The sequence below is a fragment of the Pelobates fuscus genome, chromosome 1 (assembly GCF_036172605.1).
Source record: "Pelobates fuscus isolate aPelFus1 chromosome 1, aPelFus1.pri, whole genome shotgun sequence".
Taxonomy (NCBI): Eukaryota; Metazoa; Chordata; class Amphibia; order Anura; family Pelobatidae; genus Pelobates; species Pelobates fuscus.
In genome coordinates, this window is record NC_086317.1 from 486702090 (window position 1) to 486719794 (window position 17705).

A 17705-nucleotide genomic window follows, 5' to 3' on the forward strand; every position below is an offset into this window, starting at 1 on the left:
AAGCCGAATACCACTAATAATCCCATCATAGAAAGCCGAATACCACTAATACTCCCATCATAGAAAGCCGAATACCACTAATAATCCCATCATAGAAAGCCGAATACCACTAATAATCCCATCATAGAAAGCCGAATACCACTAATACTCCCATCATAGAAAGCCGAATACCACTAATACTCCCATCATAGAAAGCCGAATACCACTAATAATCCCATCATAGAAAGACGAATACCACTAATAATCCCATCATAGAAAGCCGAATACCACTAATAATCCCATCATAGAAAGCCAACAACATATTTATTGTTATACATTACTATTATACTTGATCCACTGTCTCACAATCCTTCAGAAAGACTACAAACAGATTTTACAATAAGGCAGATATTTCTGTTGGGATATACAGTGTGGAACGGTATGTGATAATGATCTGTATCTACAGTTGTATTCAAAAGTATTCAACCCCCATTGAAAATCAGGTTTCTTGTCAATATTGACTGACTTTCAGCCGTTTGCAATGAACAAATCAAACAAAAGCAATTGAAATAGCTCAACAGAGTAAATGCTTCAAGTGGTTTCCCAAAATCCAACAGAAAATGCAACTTATAATGACTTCTCCAGTCTGAAAATTATTCACCCCCTGAGTAGAATCCCTCACAACAGCACAAATATACAAAACATGTGTCTCAAGCACACCTGATGCACTGGCCAAGGGCTTCATTAGTTGCACCAGGTGTGCTTGAGCCAAAACCCTTGAAATACTTTTGAGAATGGAGAAATCATGATTTTTGTATTTTCTGTTGAATTTGGAGAAATCACTTTTGCTTGATTGTTCATTACAAACAGTTGAAAGTCTGTGAATTTTGAAAAAAAAAAAAACTAGTTTTCAATGGAAGTTGAATATGTTGTATTGTATAATTAGGAATGTAGATTCCCATACAGCCAGCACAATAAATGGCTAAAATGGATAAAATCAATCAAAAAGAGACAATGCCTCTTACAGCATCCAAGACATGCTCTAAACGTGCAGTCCTGGTTTAGACAGAGGAGTCGCACTTACTAGGCGTCCACTTAAGAAAAAAACCTGGTACTCAACAATTAACTGTATTTACGGTATCTGACATTATGTCCACACATAAATAGAACGTGTGTATTCCGTTGGCAATTTAGAAATCGGCATTCCCAAACACACCAACAGATTCCTTAGGGGTCTGTGAGCATTTCTTTCCTACAGTCACAAGAGAAATGGGTCCTAAAATAGACATGTCTGTAATAACTAACCTGAACCGGTTTACAGTACAACAAGAGATATAATAAAATCTCTAATAAATCATAAGTATAATGCATTTACTGCCTTTGTGTTTTGTGCTAGCTATACTTTCCGTGTTTACATTTAAGGTTACATTCTTTATTATTTATAACAAGGAGTTTGGCATTGAAGGGGTTAAAAGGGACACCATTCCGTGGTGACGTGGTGACGTGGTGACAGCGAGGACCACGCTGCTGCCTGACAACAGCTCCAACGTGTGATTTCATGACATTTCATCGCTGGGATCACAGGGGACACTATGCTAAAAGAAGCGCCACGAGAGAAGTGCTTATGGTGCCATTTCCCGCTATGTTTGGATCTGGCCATTATCGTGCCAATTACCTGCACATTTCTTGCAGATAACAACACAGATGTTTATTGATGCCCAGTCTGGGTTCGGCGCATCGCAGTCGGCACATCGTTGGTTTTCTTCCACTGACCAGATTTTCCCAGCGACTTCCAAGTTAGAAAGTGCCCCGGCCACCGCCTGTAGCATGGTCTCCACCCAATCAGCCTTCTCCATCTCGCTCTCAGCTGAGAAACTGCAGACGGGAAAAAGGTCGAACAGATACAGACGGCTGTTAATAGCATTGATAAGTAATACAGAGGTATTAATTAGCTCCACTTTACAATGACTGTATGATTGCCCCCGGAAGGAACTGGTAAACCCCTCGGAGGAATCACTGAGATTCACCATAAAACAAACACCAAGAAAAGAGAAGTGGGCAATCCCCAATATGTTAATAATTACCTATAAACAGAAATGGGAAGTGGGCAATCCCCAATATGTTAATAATTACCTTTAAACAGAATTGGGAAGTGGGCAATCCCCAATATGTTAATAATTACCTTTAAACAGAAATGGGAAGTGGGCAATCCCCAATATGTTAATAATTACCTATAAACAGAAATGGGAAGTGGGCAATCCCCAATATGTTAATAATTACCTATAAACAGAAATGGGAAGTGGGCAATCCCCAATATGTTAATAATTACCTATAAACAGAAATGGGAAGTGGGCAATCCCCAATATGTTAATAATTACCTATAAACAGAAATGGGAAGTGGGCAATCCCCAATATGTTAATAATTACCTATAAACAGAAATGGGAAGTGTGATAGCCAAGTATAAAGGAGAACACATATATTATGGTCAATGATCCAGTTGTTCACACTGGAGGGGGGAATTAACCAAACCCCCCAATATCTTTTACACCAAAGGGATACGGACATTACAATGTAACTGCTGTCTGTAGAATACTCAGGGAGCACAGTAACTCACACTGGGGGGGGGGGGCAATTAACCAACCCCCTCCCCCCCCCATATCTTTTACACTAAAGGGATACGGACATTACAATGTAACTATGTCTGTAGAATACTCAGGGAACACAGCAGCTCACACTGGAGGGGGCAATTAACCAACCCCCCCAATATCTTTTACACTAAAGGGATACGGACATTAAAATGTAACTGCTGTCTGTAGAATACTCAGGGAACACGGTGGCTCACACTGGGAGGGGACAATTAACCAAAACCACTATATCTTTACACTAAAGGGATCCGGACATTACAATGTAACTGCTGTCTGTAGAATACTCAGAGAACACAGCAGCTCACACTGGAGGGGGGAATTAACCAAACCCCCCCAATATCTTTTACACTAAAGGGATACGGACAGTACAATGTAACTGCTGTCTGTAGAATACTCAGGGAACACAGCAGCTCACACTGGAGCGGGGCAATTAACCAAACCCCCCAATATATTTTACACTAAAGGGATACGGACATTACAATGTAACTGCTGTCTGTAGAATACTCAGGGAACCCAGCAGCTCACACTGGAGGGGGGCAATTAACCAAACCCCCCCGATATCTTTTACACTAAATGGATACGGACATTACAATGTAACTGCTGTCTGTGGAATACTCAGGGAACCCAGCAGCTCACACTGGAGGGGGCAATTAACCAACCCCCCCCAATATCTTTTACACTAAAGGGATACGGACATTACAATGTAACTGCTGTCTGTAGAATACTCAGGGAGCACAGCAGCTCACACTGGAGGGGGGCAATTAACCAAACCCCCCCCCAATATCTTTTACACTAAAGGGATACGGACATTACAATGTAACTGCTGTCTGTAGAATACTCAGGGAACACAGCAATTTACCAAACCCCCCAATATCTTTTACACTAAAGGGATACGGACATTACAATGTAACTGCTGTCTATAGAATACACAGGGAACTCAGCAGCTCACACTGGAGGGGGCAATTAACCAAACCCCCCAATATATTTTACACTAAAGGGATACGGACATTACAATGTAACTGCTGTCTGTAGAATACTCAGGGAACCCAGCAGCTCACACTGGAGGGGGGCAATTAACCAAACCCCCCCGATATCTTTTACACTAAATGGATACGGACATTATAATGTAACTGCTGTCTGTGGAATACTCAGGGAACCCAGCAGCTCACACTGGAGGGGGCAATTAACCAAACCCCCCCAATATCTTTTACACTAAAGGGATACGGACATTACAATGTAACTGCTGTCTGTAGAATACTCGGGGAACACAGCAGCTCACACTGGGGGGCAATTAACCAAACCCCCCAATATCTTTTACACTAAAGGGATCCAGACATTACAATGTAACTGCTGTCTGTAGAATACTCAGGGAACACAGCAATTTACCAAACCCCCCAATATCTTTTACACTAAAGGGATACGGATATTACAATGTAACTGCTGTCTATAGAATACACAGGGAACTCAGCAGCTCACACTGGAGGGGGCAATTAACCAAACCCCCCAATATATTTTACACTAAAGGGATACGGACATTACAATGTAACTGCTGTCTGTAGAATACTCAGGGAACCCAGCAGCTCACACTGGAGGGGGGCAATTAACCAAACCCCCCCGATATCTTTTACACTAAATGGATACGGACATTACAATGTAACTGCTGTCTGTGGAATACTCAGGGAACCCAGCAGCTCACACAGGAGGGGGCAATTAACCAAACCCCCCAATATCTTTTACACTAAAGGGATACAGACATTACAATGTAACTGCTGTCTGTAGAATACTCGGGGAACACAGCAGCTCACACTGGGGGGCAATTAACCAAACCCCCCAATATCTTTTACACTAAAGGGATCCAGACATTACAATGTAACTGCTGTCTGTAGAATACTCAGGGAACACAGCAGCTCACACTGGAGGGGGCAATTAACCAAACCCCCCAATATCTTTTACACTAAAGGGATACGGACATTACAATGTAACTGCTGTCTGTAGAATACTCGGGGAACACAGCAGCTCACACTGGGGGGCAATTAACCAAACCCCCCAATATCTTTTACACTAAAGGGATCCAGACATTACAATGTAACTGCTGTCTGTAGAATACTCAGGGAACACAGCAATTTACCAAACCCCCCAATATCTTTTACACTAAAGGGATACGGACATTACAATGTAACTGCTGTCTATAGAATACACAGGGAACTCAGCAGCTCACACTGGAGGGGGCAATTAACCAAACCCCCCAATATATTTTACACTGAAGGGATACGGACATTACAATGTAACTGCTGTCTGTAGAATACTCAGGGAACCCAGCAGCTCACACTGGAGGGGGGCAATTAACCAAACCCCCCCGATATCTTTTACACTAAATGGATACGGACATTACAATGTAACTGCTGTCTGTGGAATACTCAGGGAACCCAGCAGCTCACACTGGAGGGGGCAATTAACCAAACCCCCCAATATCTTTTACACTAAAGGGATACAGACATTACAATGTAACTGCTGTCTGTAGAATACTCGGGGAACACAGCAGCTCACACTGGGGGGCAATTAACCAAACCCCCCAATATCTTTTACACTAAAGGGATCCAGACATTACAATGTAACTGCTGTCTGTAGAATACTCAGGGAACACAGCAGCTCACACTGGAGGGGGCAATTAACCAAACCCCCCAATATCTTTTACACTAAAGGGATACGGACATTACAATGTAACTGCTGTCTGTAGAATACTCGGGGAACACAGCAGCTCACACTGGGGGGCAATTAACCAAACCCCCCAATATCTTTTACACTAAAGGGATCCAGACATTACAATGTAACTGCTGTCTGTAGAATACTCAGGGAACACAGCAATTTACCAAACCCCCCAATATCTTTTACACTAAAGGGATACGGACATTACAATGTAACTGCTGTCTATAGAATACACAGGGAACTCAGCAGCTCACACTGGAGGGGGCAATTAACCAAACCCCCCAATATATTTTACACTAAAGGGATACGGACATTACAATGTAACTGCTGTCTGTAGAATACTCAGGGAACCCAGCAGCTCACACTGGAGGGGGGCAATTAACCAAACCCCCCCGATATCTTTTACACTAAATGGATACGGACATTACAATGTAACTGCTGTCTGTGGAATACTCAGGGAACCCAGCAGCTCACACTGGAGGGGGCAATTAACCAAACCCCCCAATATCTTTTACACTAAAGGGATACAGACATTACAATGTAACTGCTGTCTGTAGAATACTCGGGGAACACAGCAGCTCACACTGGGGGGCAATTAACCAAACCCCCCAATATCTTTTACACTAAAGGGATCCAGACATTACAATGTAACTGCTGTCTGTAGAATACTCAGGGAACACAGCAATTTACCAAACCCCCCAATATCTTTTACAATGTAACTGCTGTCTATAGAATACACAGGGAACTCAGCAGCTCACACTGGAGGGGGCAATTAACCAAACCCCCCAATATATTTTACACTAAAGGGATACGGACATTACAATGTAACTGCTGTCTGTAGAATACTCAGGGAACCCAGCAGCTCACACTGGAGGGGGGCAATTAACCAAACCCCCCCGATATCTTTTACACTAAATGGATACGGACATTACAATGTAACTGCTGTCTGTGGAATACTCAGGGAACCCAGCAGCTCACACTGGAGGGGGCAATTAACCAACCCCCCCAATATCTTTTACACTAAAGGGATACGGACATTACAATGTAACTGCTGTCTGTAGAATACTCGGGGAACACAGCAGCTCACACTGGGGGGCAATTTACCAAACCCCCCAATATCTTTTACACTAAAGGGATACGGACATTATAATGTTACTGCTGTCTGTAGAATACTCAGGGAACACAGCAGCTCACACTGGAGGGGGGAAATTAACCAAACCCCCCCCCAATATATTTCACACTAAAGGGATACGGACATTACAATGTAACTGCTGTCTGTAGAATACTCAGGGATCCCAGCAGCTCACACTGGAGGGGGCAATTAACCAAACCCCCCCAATATCTTTTACACTAAAGGCATACGGACATTACAATGTAACTGCTGTCTGTAGAATACTCGGGGAATACAGCAGCTCACACTGGAGGGGGGCAATTAACCAAACCCAATATCTTTTACACTAAAGTGATACGGACATTATAATGTAACTGCTGTCTGTAGAATACTCAGGGAACACAGCAGCTCACACTGGAGGGGGCAATTAACCAAACCCCCCCAATATCTTTTACACTAAAGGGATACGGACATTACAATGTAACTGCTGTCTGTAGAATACTCAGGGAACACAGCAACTCACACTGGAGGGGGGAATTAACCAAACCCCCCAATATCTTTTACACTAAAGGGATACGGACATTACAATGTAACTGCTGTCTGTAGAATACTCAGGGAACACAGCAGCTCACACTGGAGGGGGGAATTAACCAAACCCCCCCCAATATCTTTTACACTAAAGGGATACGGACATTATAATGTAACTGCTGTCTGTAGAATACTCAGGGAACACAGCAGCTCACACTGGAGGGGGGAATTAACCAAAGCCCCCCCCCCCCAATATATTTTACACTAAAGGGATACTGACATTACAATGTAACTGCTGTCTGTAGAATACTCAGGGATCCCAGCAGCTCACACTGGAGGGGGCAATTAACCAAACCCCCCCAATATCTTTTACACTAAAGGCATACAGACATTACAATGTAACTGCTGTCTGTAGAATACTCGGGGAATACAGCAGCTCACACTGGAGGGGGGCAATTTAACCCAAACCCCCTAATATCTTTTACACTAAAGGGATATGGACATTACAATGTAACTGCTGTCTGTAGAATACTCAGGGAACCCAGCAGCTCACACTGGAGGGGGCAATTAACCAAACCCCCCCAATATATTTTACACTAAAGGGATACGGACATTACAATGTAACTGCTGTCTGTAGAATACTCAGGGAACACAGCAGCTCACACTGGAGGGGGCAATTAACCAAACCCCCCCAATATATTTTACACTAAAGGGATACGGACATTACAATGTAACTCCTGTCTGTAGAATACTCAGGGAACACAGCAGCTCACTCTGGAGGGGGGTAATTAACCAAAAAAACCCCAATATCTTTTACACTAAAGGGATACGGACATTACAATGTAACTGCTGTCTGTAGAATACTCAGGGAACACAGCAGCTCACACTGGAGGGGGGAAATTAACCAAACCCCCCCCCCCAATATATTTTACACTAAAGGGATACGGACATTACAATGTAACTGCTGTCTGTAGAATACTCAGGGATCCCAGCAGCTCACACTGGAGGGGGCAATTAACCAAACCCCCCCAATATCTTTTACACTAAAGGCATACGGACATTACAATGTAACTGCTGTCTGTAGAATACAGCAGCTCACACTGGAGGGGGGCAATTAACCAAACCCCCCCAATATCTTTTACAATAAAGGGATACGGACATTACAATGTAACTGCTGTCTGTAGAATACTCAGAGAACACAGCAGCTCACACTGGAGGGGGCAATTAACCAAACCCCCCAATATCTTTTACACTAAAGGGATCCGGACATTACAATGTAACTGCTGTCTGTAGAATACTCAGGGAACACAGCAGCTCACACTGGAGGGGGGAATTAACCAACCCCCCCCCCCCCCAATATCTTTTACACTAAAGTGATACGGACATTATAATGTAACTGCTGTCTGTAGAATACTCAGGGAACACAGCAGCTCACACTGGAGGGGGGCAATTAACCAACCCCCCCCCCCAATATCTTTTACACTAAAGGGATACGGACATTATAATGTAACTGCTGTCTGTAGAATACTCAGGGAACACAGCAGCTCACACTGGAGGGGGCAATTAACCAAACCCCCCCAATATCTTTTACACTAAAGGGATACGGACATTACAATGTAACTGCTGTCTGTAGAATACTCAGGGAACACAGCAACTCACACTGGAGGGGGGAATTAACCAAACCCCCCAATATCTTTTACACTAAAGGGATACGGACATTACAATGTAACTGCTGTCTGTAGAATACTCAGGGAACACAGCAGCTCACACTGGAGGGGGGAATTAACCAAACCCCCCCCAATATCTTTTACACTAAAGGGATACGGACATTATAATGTAACTGCTGTCTGTAGAATACTCAGGGAACACAGCAGCTCACACTGGAGGGGGGAATTAACCAAAGCCCCCCCCCCCCAATATATTTTACACTAAAGGGATACTGACATTACAATGTAACTGCTGTCTGTAGAATACTCAGGGATCCCAGCAGCTCACACTGGAGGGGGCAATTAACCAAACCCCCCCAATATCTTTTACACTAAAGGCATACAGACATTACAATGTAACTGCTGTCTGTAGAATACTCGGGGAATACAGCAGCTCACACTGGAGGGGGGCAATTTAACCCAAACCCCCTAATATCTTTTACACTAAAGGGATATGGACATTACAATGTAACTGCTGTCTGTAGAATACTCAGGGAACCCAGCAGCTCACACTGGAGGGGGCAATTAACCAAACCCCCCCAATATATTTTACACTAAAGGGATACGGACATTACAATGTAACTCCTGTCTGTAGAATACTCAGGGAACACAGCAGCTCACTCTGGAGGGGGGTAATTAACCAAAAAAACCCCAATATCTTTTACACTAAAGGGATACGGACATTACAATGTAACTGCTGTCTGTAGAATACTCAGGGAACACAGCAGCTCACACTGGAGGGGGGAATTAACCAAACCCCCCAATATCTTTTACACTAAAGGTATAGGATAATAAGTTGTGCCAAGTCGGATTCATTTATATAATGTGACGCACATGAAATGTAACAATATCATTGCGCTTACAGAACACACAGTACACAGATTGCCACAGATTAATTCTATATTACGAAGACAATTTGCAGGACAGTTTATTCATCTCCCCCCAATACAAGCTATTGACTCACCTAAAGGTCCTATATGGTGTTGTGAGGTCAAAGCTTTTTTTGTCCAAATCCTTCACATTTCCAAGGTTCATATCAATGGACGTAATCCCAATTCCATATCTGAAGTCCTGTCAGTAGGAAAATATCACTTTCATTATACAGGAGCCTGCCTTTGGATTTTGGTTGTAATTTAGGACATATTTTATTAAAGCAGTTACAGGGTCCCAAAATGCTTTAATATTCTTTTTAATAATGTCTGAAAAAAACTCATCACACTCCGAAAAAGAGAAATACAGGGAAACACATTAAAGCAACAGAGTGCAATAGTCATAAACGCGGAATATGTGCGAAATTGCTTCAAATATAAAATCTGCTCTCCCTGTTGAACGAATTTAGTATTTTGAGGAACGATAGGGCTAGTGCTTATAGGTAACAGGAGTCTCGAAGGGAACAATGGGTAGCATCTCTCCCCCGTAAATGACGGTAAAATCAGGACATGCTCAGGTTAAGAAAGTTTCAGACATTTTAATCGCTACAGATTTTATGTAGATTTTAAAAAGTTTTACAAACAGAGCTGGATTCTGATTAAATAGATCGGACTTCACAATAAACTCAGTAAAGAATTACGCTGAAAGCACCAACACTTGGTCTTACCCATGGTTCCGTTAAAGAGTGTAAGCTCTTGTCTCAGCGTGGGTTATGTATAAAAACACCTTCAGCTCTGAGCCTGACACACACACACACGTTACACACTGAGCTTCAGCTGAGCTCACCGCGAGAACGAGGTGTGAAACACAAGTGGACTTTGGAAGCGACCTTATGGGATCTCTGTATCACTTCCTCATTAATTACCCAAACAAAAACCATTCCCTATTTTACAGCTTGTTCGATCACTGAGCCAGCTCATAGATGTGGGAATGTAGAAATCACTGATGGTCTAGTTCCTGGTATCCGAATAAACAGAGCGGACCCGGACACCGGACTCTATATCTGCACAATCTTCTAACCAGGTTCACTTATATAATCCTCAAACTCTGATACGGCAGGAATCAGAGTTAATGGCGCCTCTGAAAACAACTTATAGGAGCAAACCGGTGCCTATAGGAAGAGAATGAGACCCCTCGATCCACCAGGCCGGTGATTAGGATAATAGAACATATGCATTTCTGGTGAGAATATAAATAGACATAAATAATGTGCCAGTCTCATCATTAATATATAGAACTAAAAAAATACATAACTTCTGTATGTCACAGGGAGGAGCCCTTAATGTAAACAACACGTACCTCATGATTCTTGTATAAATGGACTTTATCGGACGCCACCACCACAAAGAGTTTGGGTTTCCACCCCTTCATCTCTAGGTAGCCAGACTTGTCCACGGGGTCAGGAGCCACGGAAAGCGGCTGCTGGTTTTTGTTTTCACCCAGGAGCTGCTCAAACATTCTCACCCAGTCATTCCTTTCAGCTGTCAATGGAGGGAATACTGTGCGTCACTGCGAACACTTTCTATAATACTACTCTATGGATAATGCACCAACATATACCACAGCAATGTACAATGGAGGAAAGGGAGCAGGGCAAGTAGAGGGGATGGAAGGGAGAGGGAAGTGCAGGTAGAGGGGCAGGATGGAGGGGAGAGAAGGGCAGGTGGAGGGGCAGGATGGAAGAGAGAGGGAAGGGCAGGATGGAGGGGAGGGTGAAGAGCAAGGAGAGGGGCAGGATGGAGGAGAGAGAGAAGGGCGGGGAGAGGGGCAGGATGGAGGAGAAAGGGAAGTGCAGGTAGAGGGGCAGGATGGAGGAGAAAGGGAAGTGCAGGTAGAGGGGCAGGATGGAGAAGAGAGAAGGGCAGGGAGAGGGGCAGGATGGAAGAAAGAGAAGGGCGGGGAGAGGGGCAGGATGGAGGAGAAAGGGAAGTGCAGGGAGAGGGGCAGGATGGAGGGGAGGGTGAAGGCCAGGGAGAGCGGCAGGATAGAGGAGAGAGAGAAGGGCGGGGAGAGGGGCAGGATAGAGGAGAGAGAGGAGAGAGAGAAGGGCGGGGAGAGCGGCAGGATGGAGGAAAGAGAAGGTCGGGGAGAGGGGCAGGATGGAGGAAAGATGGGAAGTGCAGGGAGAGGGGCAGGATGGAGGGGAGGGAGGGAAGGGCAGGGAGAGCGGCAGGATAGAGGAGAAAGGGAAGTGCAGGGAGAGGGGCAGGATGGAGGGGAGACAAGGGCAGGGAGAGGGGCAGGATGGAGGGGAGGGTGAAGGCCAGGGAGAGTGGCAGGATAGAGGAGAGAGAGAAGGGCGGGGAGAGCGGTAGGATAGAGGAGAGAGAGAAGGGCGGGGAGAGCAGCAGGATGGAGGAAAGAGAAGGGCAGGGAGAGTGGCAGGATGGAGGAAAGAGAAGGGTGGGGAGAGGGGCAGGATGGAGGAGAGAGAAGGGCAGAGAGAGGGGCAGGATGGAGGGGAGAGAAGGGCAGGGAGAGCGGCAGGATAGAGGAGAGAGAGAAGGGCGGGGAGAGGGGCAGGATGGGGGAGAAAGGGAAGTGCAGGTAGAGGGGCAGGATAGAGGAGGGGAGGGAAGGGCAGGGAAGGGCAGGGAAGGGCAGGATAGAGGAGCAGGATAGAGGAGAGAGAAGGGCAGGGAGAGCGTCAGGATAGAGGAAAGAGAGAAGGGCGGGGAGAGTGGCAGGATGGAGGAGAAAGGGAAGTGCAGGTAGAGGGGCAGGATAGAGGAGGGGAGGGAAGGGCAGGATAGAGGAGAAAGGGAAGGCCAGGGAGAGCGTTAGGATAAAGTAGAGAGAGGGAAGGGCAGGGAGAGGAGCAGGATAGAGGAGAGAGGGAAGTGCAGGATGGAGGAGAAAGGTAAGGGCAGGGAGAGGGGCAGGATGGAGGAGAGAGAGAGAGAGATATAGTTAGAAATACTGGTTTGAGAGAAAGTCAGAATGTGCAGGAAGACAGCTTTTAATTAACTAGAAAAAAATATATATATATATATACAGACGAGGAGAGTTAAAGATATATAAATGTACAAAACATTGTAATAAGAGCAAATTTGCAACCCATGGTAACAAAACAAAACACAAAATGTACCATCACTCTCTGCACGAAACACAAAGGTTCTGTTTGAAGTTAAAACCTCAAACTTCTGATCTTTTGTGGCAGTGACCTGGCATATCGCAGACGTCTTGATGAAGCCCTTCGAGTACATGTCCTGGAATGACAAGTAATGGTGTAAAGACTTCCTGTTACTGAGAGGGCTTTTCTAACCAGGTCACAGCGAGCACCCAAAACATTATTCAATTAAATATGGCTAATCTGCGGATCTCAGAACACATCAGATCATTATAGAGAGCCTCGTTTTCGTTACTCTGCCCTGGGGTTCCCACATGGTCACAAAGGAGAAGATCTCATTTTAGATAAACATATTGGCGGATTTAACAGACCCCTAAGAAAATAAAAACCTGTGGAATAGACTAGGTGTTGTTTACTAATGATGTTCACTTCCACCAAGTTATCACTTGTGAGATTATCTTAGTTTAGAAGATAATATTGCTGACATTTACAAATGATCTCTGCTCGTTGGGTTACTCAGGGTGTGCAGACAGACATACACACTCAGAGGAGGACAGATACAATGGGACTGAATGCACACTCTTGGAGTTTAGGTAATTTGTGAGTCTGTTATCAATTAATTAATCAATCACTTGAACAACTACCCCATGGTTTCTGACTTGGCCATTTTTTTGTTTTCTGCACATTTTTGTCTATTTTACGAGCAATATTTGGATTGACTTATCATTTAGTTAGAATTCTTTGAATGCTGATACAATATTTTTGTCCCTCTTTCTTATTGTATTGTGGTTATGTGGAATAAGCCATGCAGCTATTAATGAAATAGCACGGGGATCACAAACAACAAGCCCATTACGAATCTGTGTTCCAACAGTTATTAACTACTAGTGAGAGGAGACACACCTTGTCACCGTCGTAATATCGAACATAGTCGGGGTCCAGCTTCACCCATCGCCTCTGGAAAATAAGGGAACTTTATCGAGAAAGAAAGAAAAATATTATTATGAAAAAATTACTGAATAAAAATAAAAATCTACAAAGAAGTACATTTTAGCAAACTAAGAACTGAATTATAACATCCAGGGTAAATAATCTAGCTAAAGAGACGATGGTTATTATTGTACAGGTGTACACAACCTATATTGCCTTTTCCTGTGTATTTGTATTTGATCGTTGTGGACCATCGTTCCTAAGTGTCAGTCTGCAGAATGCGTTGGTGTTTTATAAATAATACTAATAACATTACTAGACTTACTACTTCAGTGTATATTAAATAGAAGTCTGAAAATATTGTGACAGCACTGCTCCTGTGTCACCAAGTCCTCTCATTAACCCCTTCAGGACCTGTTTTGGCGATGTTTGTACGTTAAGGTCCAGGGCTCTTTTAACACTTTTGTGGTGTTTGTGTTTAGCTGTAATTTGCATCTCTCTCATTTACTGTTCCCATACAAATTATATATTGGGTTTTTTTCAGGACAAAAGGGGCTTTCTTTACATACCATCACTTGTATCATGTCATATAATTTACTTTAAAAAATAATAATAAAATATGGTGAAAATTTGAAAACAGTTTTTTGACTTTAACTTGAAAATTCTTTTACTTATCTACAAAAGCTAATAAAAAAAAAACTGCTAAATAGATTCAAAATGTTGTCCTGAATCTAAAAACACCCAGTGTTAACGAGCTTTTTAGCAAGTTATAGGGCAATAAGTACAAGTTGGATATTGCTGTTTCAAAATATATATTTTTAAAATGTATCAATAGTGACATTGTAACACTTATCGGTCATAAATCTCCCGAATCACACCTCACATGCACATATTTTTGTAAAGTATATAACCCAGGGTATTCATTATGGGGTATGTCCAGTCTTGTGTGTAAAAAATGCAAAAATCAATTATGAACGCTAACTTTGGCCAGTGTTAGTACCTTGGGTTTCTTATTTTGCAAATAGTATGCCATCCTGGGGATAATTCCGATTCCTGGGCTACCATACGCTCTCAAAGGCAACATAACCAATCTGGCAAATTTCAATGTAAAAAAACCCCAGAAAATCAAGCCTTATATTTGACCCTGTAACTTTCAAAAATACTAAAAAACCTGTACGTGGGGGGTACTGTTATACTTTGGAGACTTCACTCTCCGAGGAGGCCGAGGAGGGGGGACAGGGGCTGAGGAGGGGGGACAGGGACTGGGGATGGGGGACAGGGTGTGAGGAGGGGGGACAGGGCCTGAGGAGGAGGGAGACAGGGCGTGAGGAGGGGACATGGCCTGAGAAAAGTGACAGAGCTGAGGAAGGGGGACAGGGACTGTCCTAGGTTTCCTCGGCCCCTGTCACCCTCCTCAATCCATCAGTACCTGAGGATGGGGGGGGGGAAGGATCTTGGGTGAGTTCCCGCACTTTTTTACCCAGTACTTGACCCCTGCGTTTTACTGTTTTGAAACCCTAATATTTGTGTTCAGCAAAGTCTCCCAAGTATAACAGTACTCCCCATGTTCAGGTTTTTTAGTGTTTTTGAAAGTTACAGGGTCAGTAAAAGACTATATGTCCCCTCCTGGCAGCAGCAAACTGACCCGTGTGAGTCATGCTGCAGCTGTCGGAGGTGTACAAGAGGGAGATGTGTGACGGACCGCCGTTACCAAGTACCATGCCCACTGCTTATTTGTGTGGTTTCCCCTTGAATTCTGTGTTTCCCCATGCATTTCTATGCCTTTCGTGTATTGTACCTTCCTTTAGTGAATGTATGGTGTGTCAGTATCTCTCCCCCTTCCCACTCCCTTTTTCTGTCACAGCAGGACGTTGGCACAGAGACAGTGCCAGCCCAGTTTAACCTAGATGCATTGTCCTTCCTCCCTCTTCAGCTTTTTAGGATTGAAACCCCTGTTGTTTTTGTGTCGGAGACCCCATGTTGGGGTCTGTGTCTGTAAAACCATGTGTAATAAAATAGACAGTGTCAGTCAGTGTTGAAACCTCCAGAACTAGGGAGAAATGGTTAATCCCTGGGCCAGCTTGTCGCAGCTGGTGGAAGATGCAGCTGGGAAAGTCCTTGTAAGGACATGGGAGCTCTCAGGACTGGACTGAGTGCCTTCCAGCCCCTAGGAGCGCAAAGAGCTAGTTCCCCTATCCGTTCTCCTGTTCCAGCTAGGAAGCGGTCCCTTTGGCGGAGCTACCCAGCCGGGGTACAGGGAGCTCCGCTACAATCAGCCTGAGTTTAAATATATATTTTTTTTAATGCCTACCAGTAACAAAGTGTCACTGTTCTCTCGAAACGGACCAGCCCAGAAGGCCGACGCTCACAACCCCTTTATTATTATAATAGCAATGGAAGGGAAATCCACAGAACAGTCAGAGGGAGAAACGGGGGAATGTTTAATCACTTTGGGGGGATTCGGCAACTGATTCTGCTGTGTGTTATGACCAATCCCTTTTGAAAAAACGTTACAGTTTATGTTTATGTTCCACAAAGTTAACGAGACTAAAAACAGAATTGCTGTCGAATTACAGGTCGTGATTGCAGTTCCCATCAGTGCGTGGATGTAATGGAACCTGTTCTTCTCGCTTCCAGAGAAGATTAGGAAATATGCAGAGCTGCTAAATGACGAGTTTCTTCTGCAGAGATCATGAATAAAAACTTGAAAATGAAGTATTTTGAAATAAAACAATGGAGGAGGCGGTGCCATGTACACAAACTCGATATTTACTGATCTTCCCGATTTACTACAAATCACTGGGAATTCCAAAACTCGGGTATCCATAAAATTAAGTGAGAGACAAAAATGTGTGCAAGTACAACACAAAAACAACTAAACAATGTAATCAATTCTGGTTCATCTGGAAAATGCATCTATGATAATGCTATTCAAAAAATGAAGAGGTAGGTATACTGAAATCGGAGCGTCTTAGTTAATGGAGACCAGGAAAAGGCAGAGATTTTAAATAACTATTTCTCCTCAGTATATATTACGGAAGAACCTAGAGCTAGAGATATGCATTTATTTGCTGCAAATAATTGCAGAAAATTGTGATTGGAGGACTAGTGCTGCAGGAGCTAAAATAAAGTTAATAAAAAAAAAAAGATCCAGGGTGCGACAGTATTTACCCCCGAGTACGTAAAGAGACTCTACAGTGCCAGGAAAAAAAAAAAGTTTTCCTGGCACTGCAGGTCCCCTCTCCCTCCCACCTCAAGTTGCTGAAGGGGTGAAAACCCCTTCAGTGACTTACCTGTGTCCATCCCTCAGCGCTGGTTCAGGGTACACCCATGCTCCTCCCCCGCGGACTGAGACCGATTGTGCATGCCGGCGGCGGGGAGAGACCTAACGCGCATGCGCAGCAATGCCTTCAATGCTTTCCTATGAGGATTTCAGCAACGCTGAAGGTCCTCACATAGCATGAGGACGTCCAGCGACGTTATAGCACACTTTTCGTGTGCTATAAACCCGGAAGTGCCCTCTAGTGACTGTCTAGCAGACAGCCACTAGAGGAGGAGTTAACCCTGGAGGTAATTTTTGCAGTTTATGAAAACTTGCAGGGTTAAGGGTAGTGGGAGTTGGCACCCAGACCACTCCAATGGGCAGAAGAGGTCTGCAAACTAAGCAACAATGTGCAATTTCAATCAGCAGTGGCTAAGGCCAGTAAGGTTATAAGGTCTTATAACTGCAGCTATAAGGTGATGGTGTAAGGAGGTCCTCTGTCTCCCCGCACACAGTGTATTATAACTGCAGCTATAAGGTTATGGTGTAAGGAGGTCCCCTGTCTCCCCGTACACAGTGTATTATAACTGCAGCTATAAGGTTATGGTGTAAGGAGGTCCCCTGTCTCCCTGCACACAGTGTATTATAACTGCAACTATAAGGTTATGGTGTAAGGAGGTCCCCTGTCTCCCCGCACACAGTGTATTATAACTGCAGCTATAAGGTTATGGTGTAAGGAGGTCCCCTGTCTCCCCGCACACAGTGTATTATAACTGCAGCTATAAGGTTATGGTGTAAGGAGGTCCCCTGTCTCCCCGCACACAGTGTATTATAACT

General features: G+C 44.1%; 1 protein-coding gene across 8 annotated transcripts in view; it reads right to left on the minus strand.

Moving 5' to 3' along the window:
- ARAP1 (ArfGAP with RhoGAP domain, ankyrin repeat and PH domain 1) overlaps positions 1 to 17705 on the minus strand; it is a 304736-nt gene that overhangs the window by 147109 nt on the left and 139922 nt on the right. For all 8 annotated transcript variants that reach the window (XM_063432734.1, XM_063432703.1, XM_063432716.1 and 5 more), the window contains 5 exons: positions 13580 to 13649; positions 12695 to 12815; positions 10906 to 11087; positions 9641 to 9747; positions 1655 to 1854 (listed from right to left, as the gene is read on the minus strand). In XM_063432734.1, coding sequence (XP_063288804.1) covers positions 1655 to 1854; positions 9641 to 9747; positions 10906 to 11087; positions 12695 to 12815; positions 13580 to 13649 — 680 coding nt within the window. The remainder of the gene's footprint in view (positions 1 to 1654; positions 1855 to 9640; positions 9748 to 10905; positions 11088 to 12694; positions 12816 to 13579; positions 13650 to 17705) is intronic.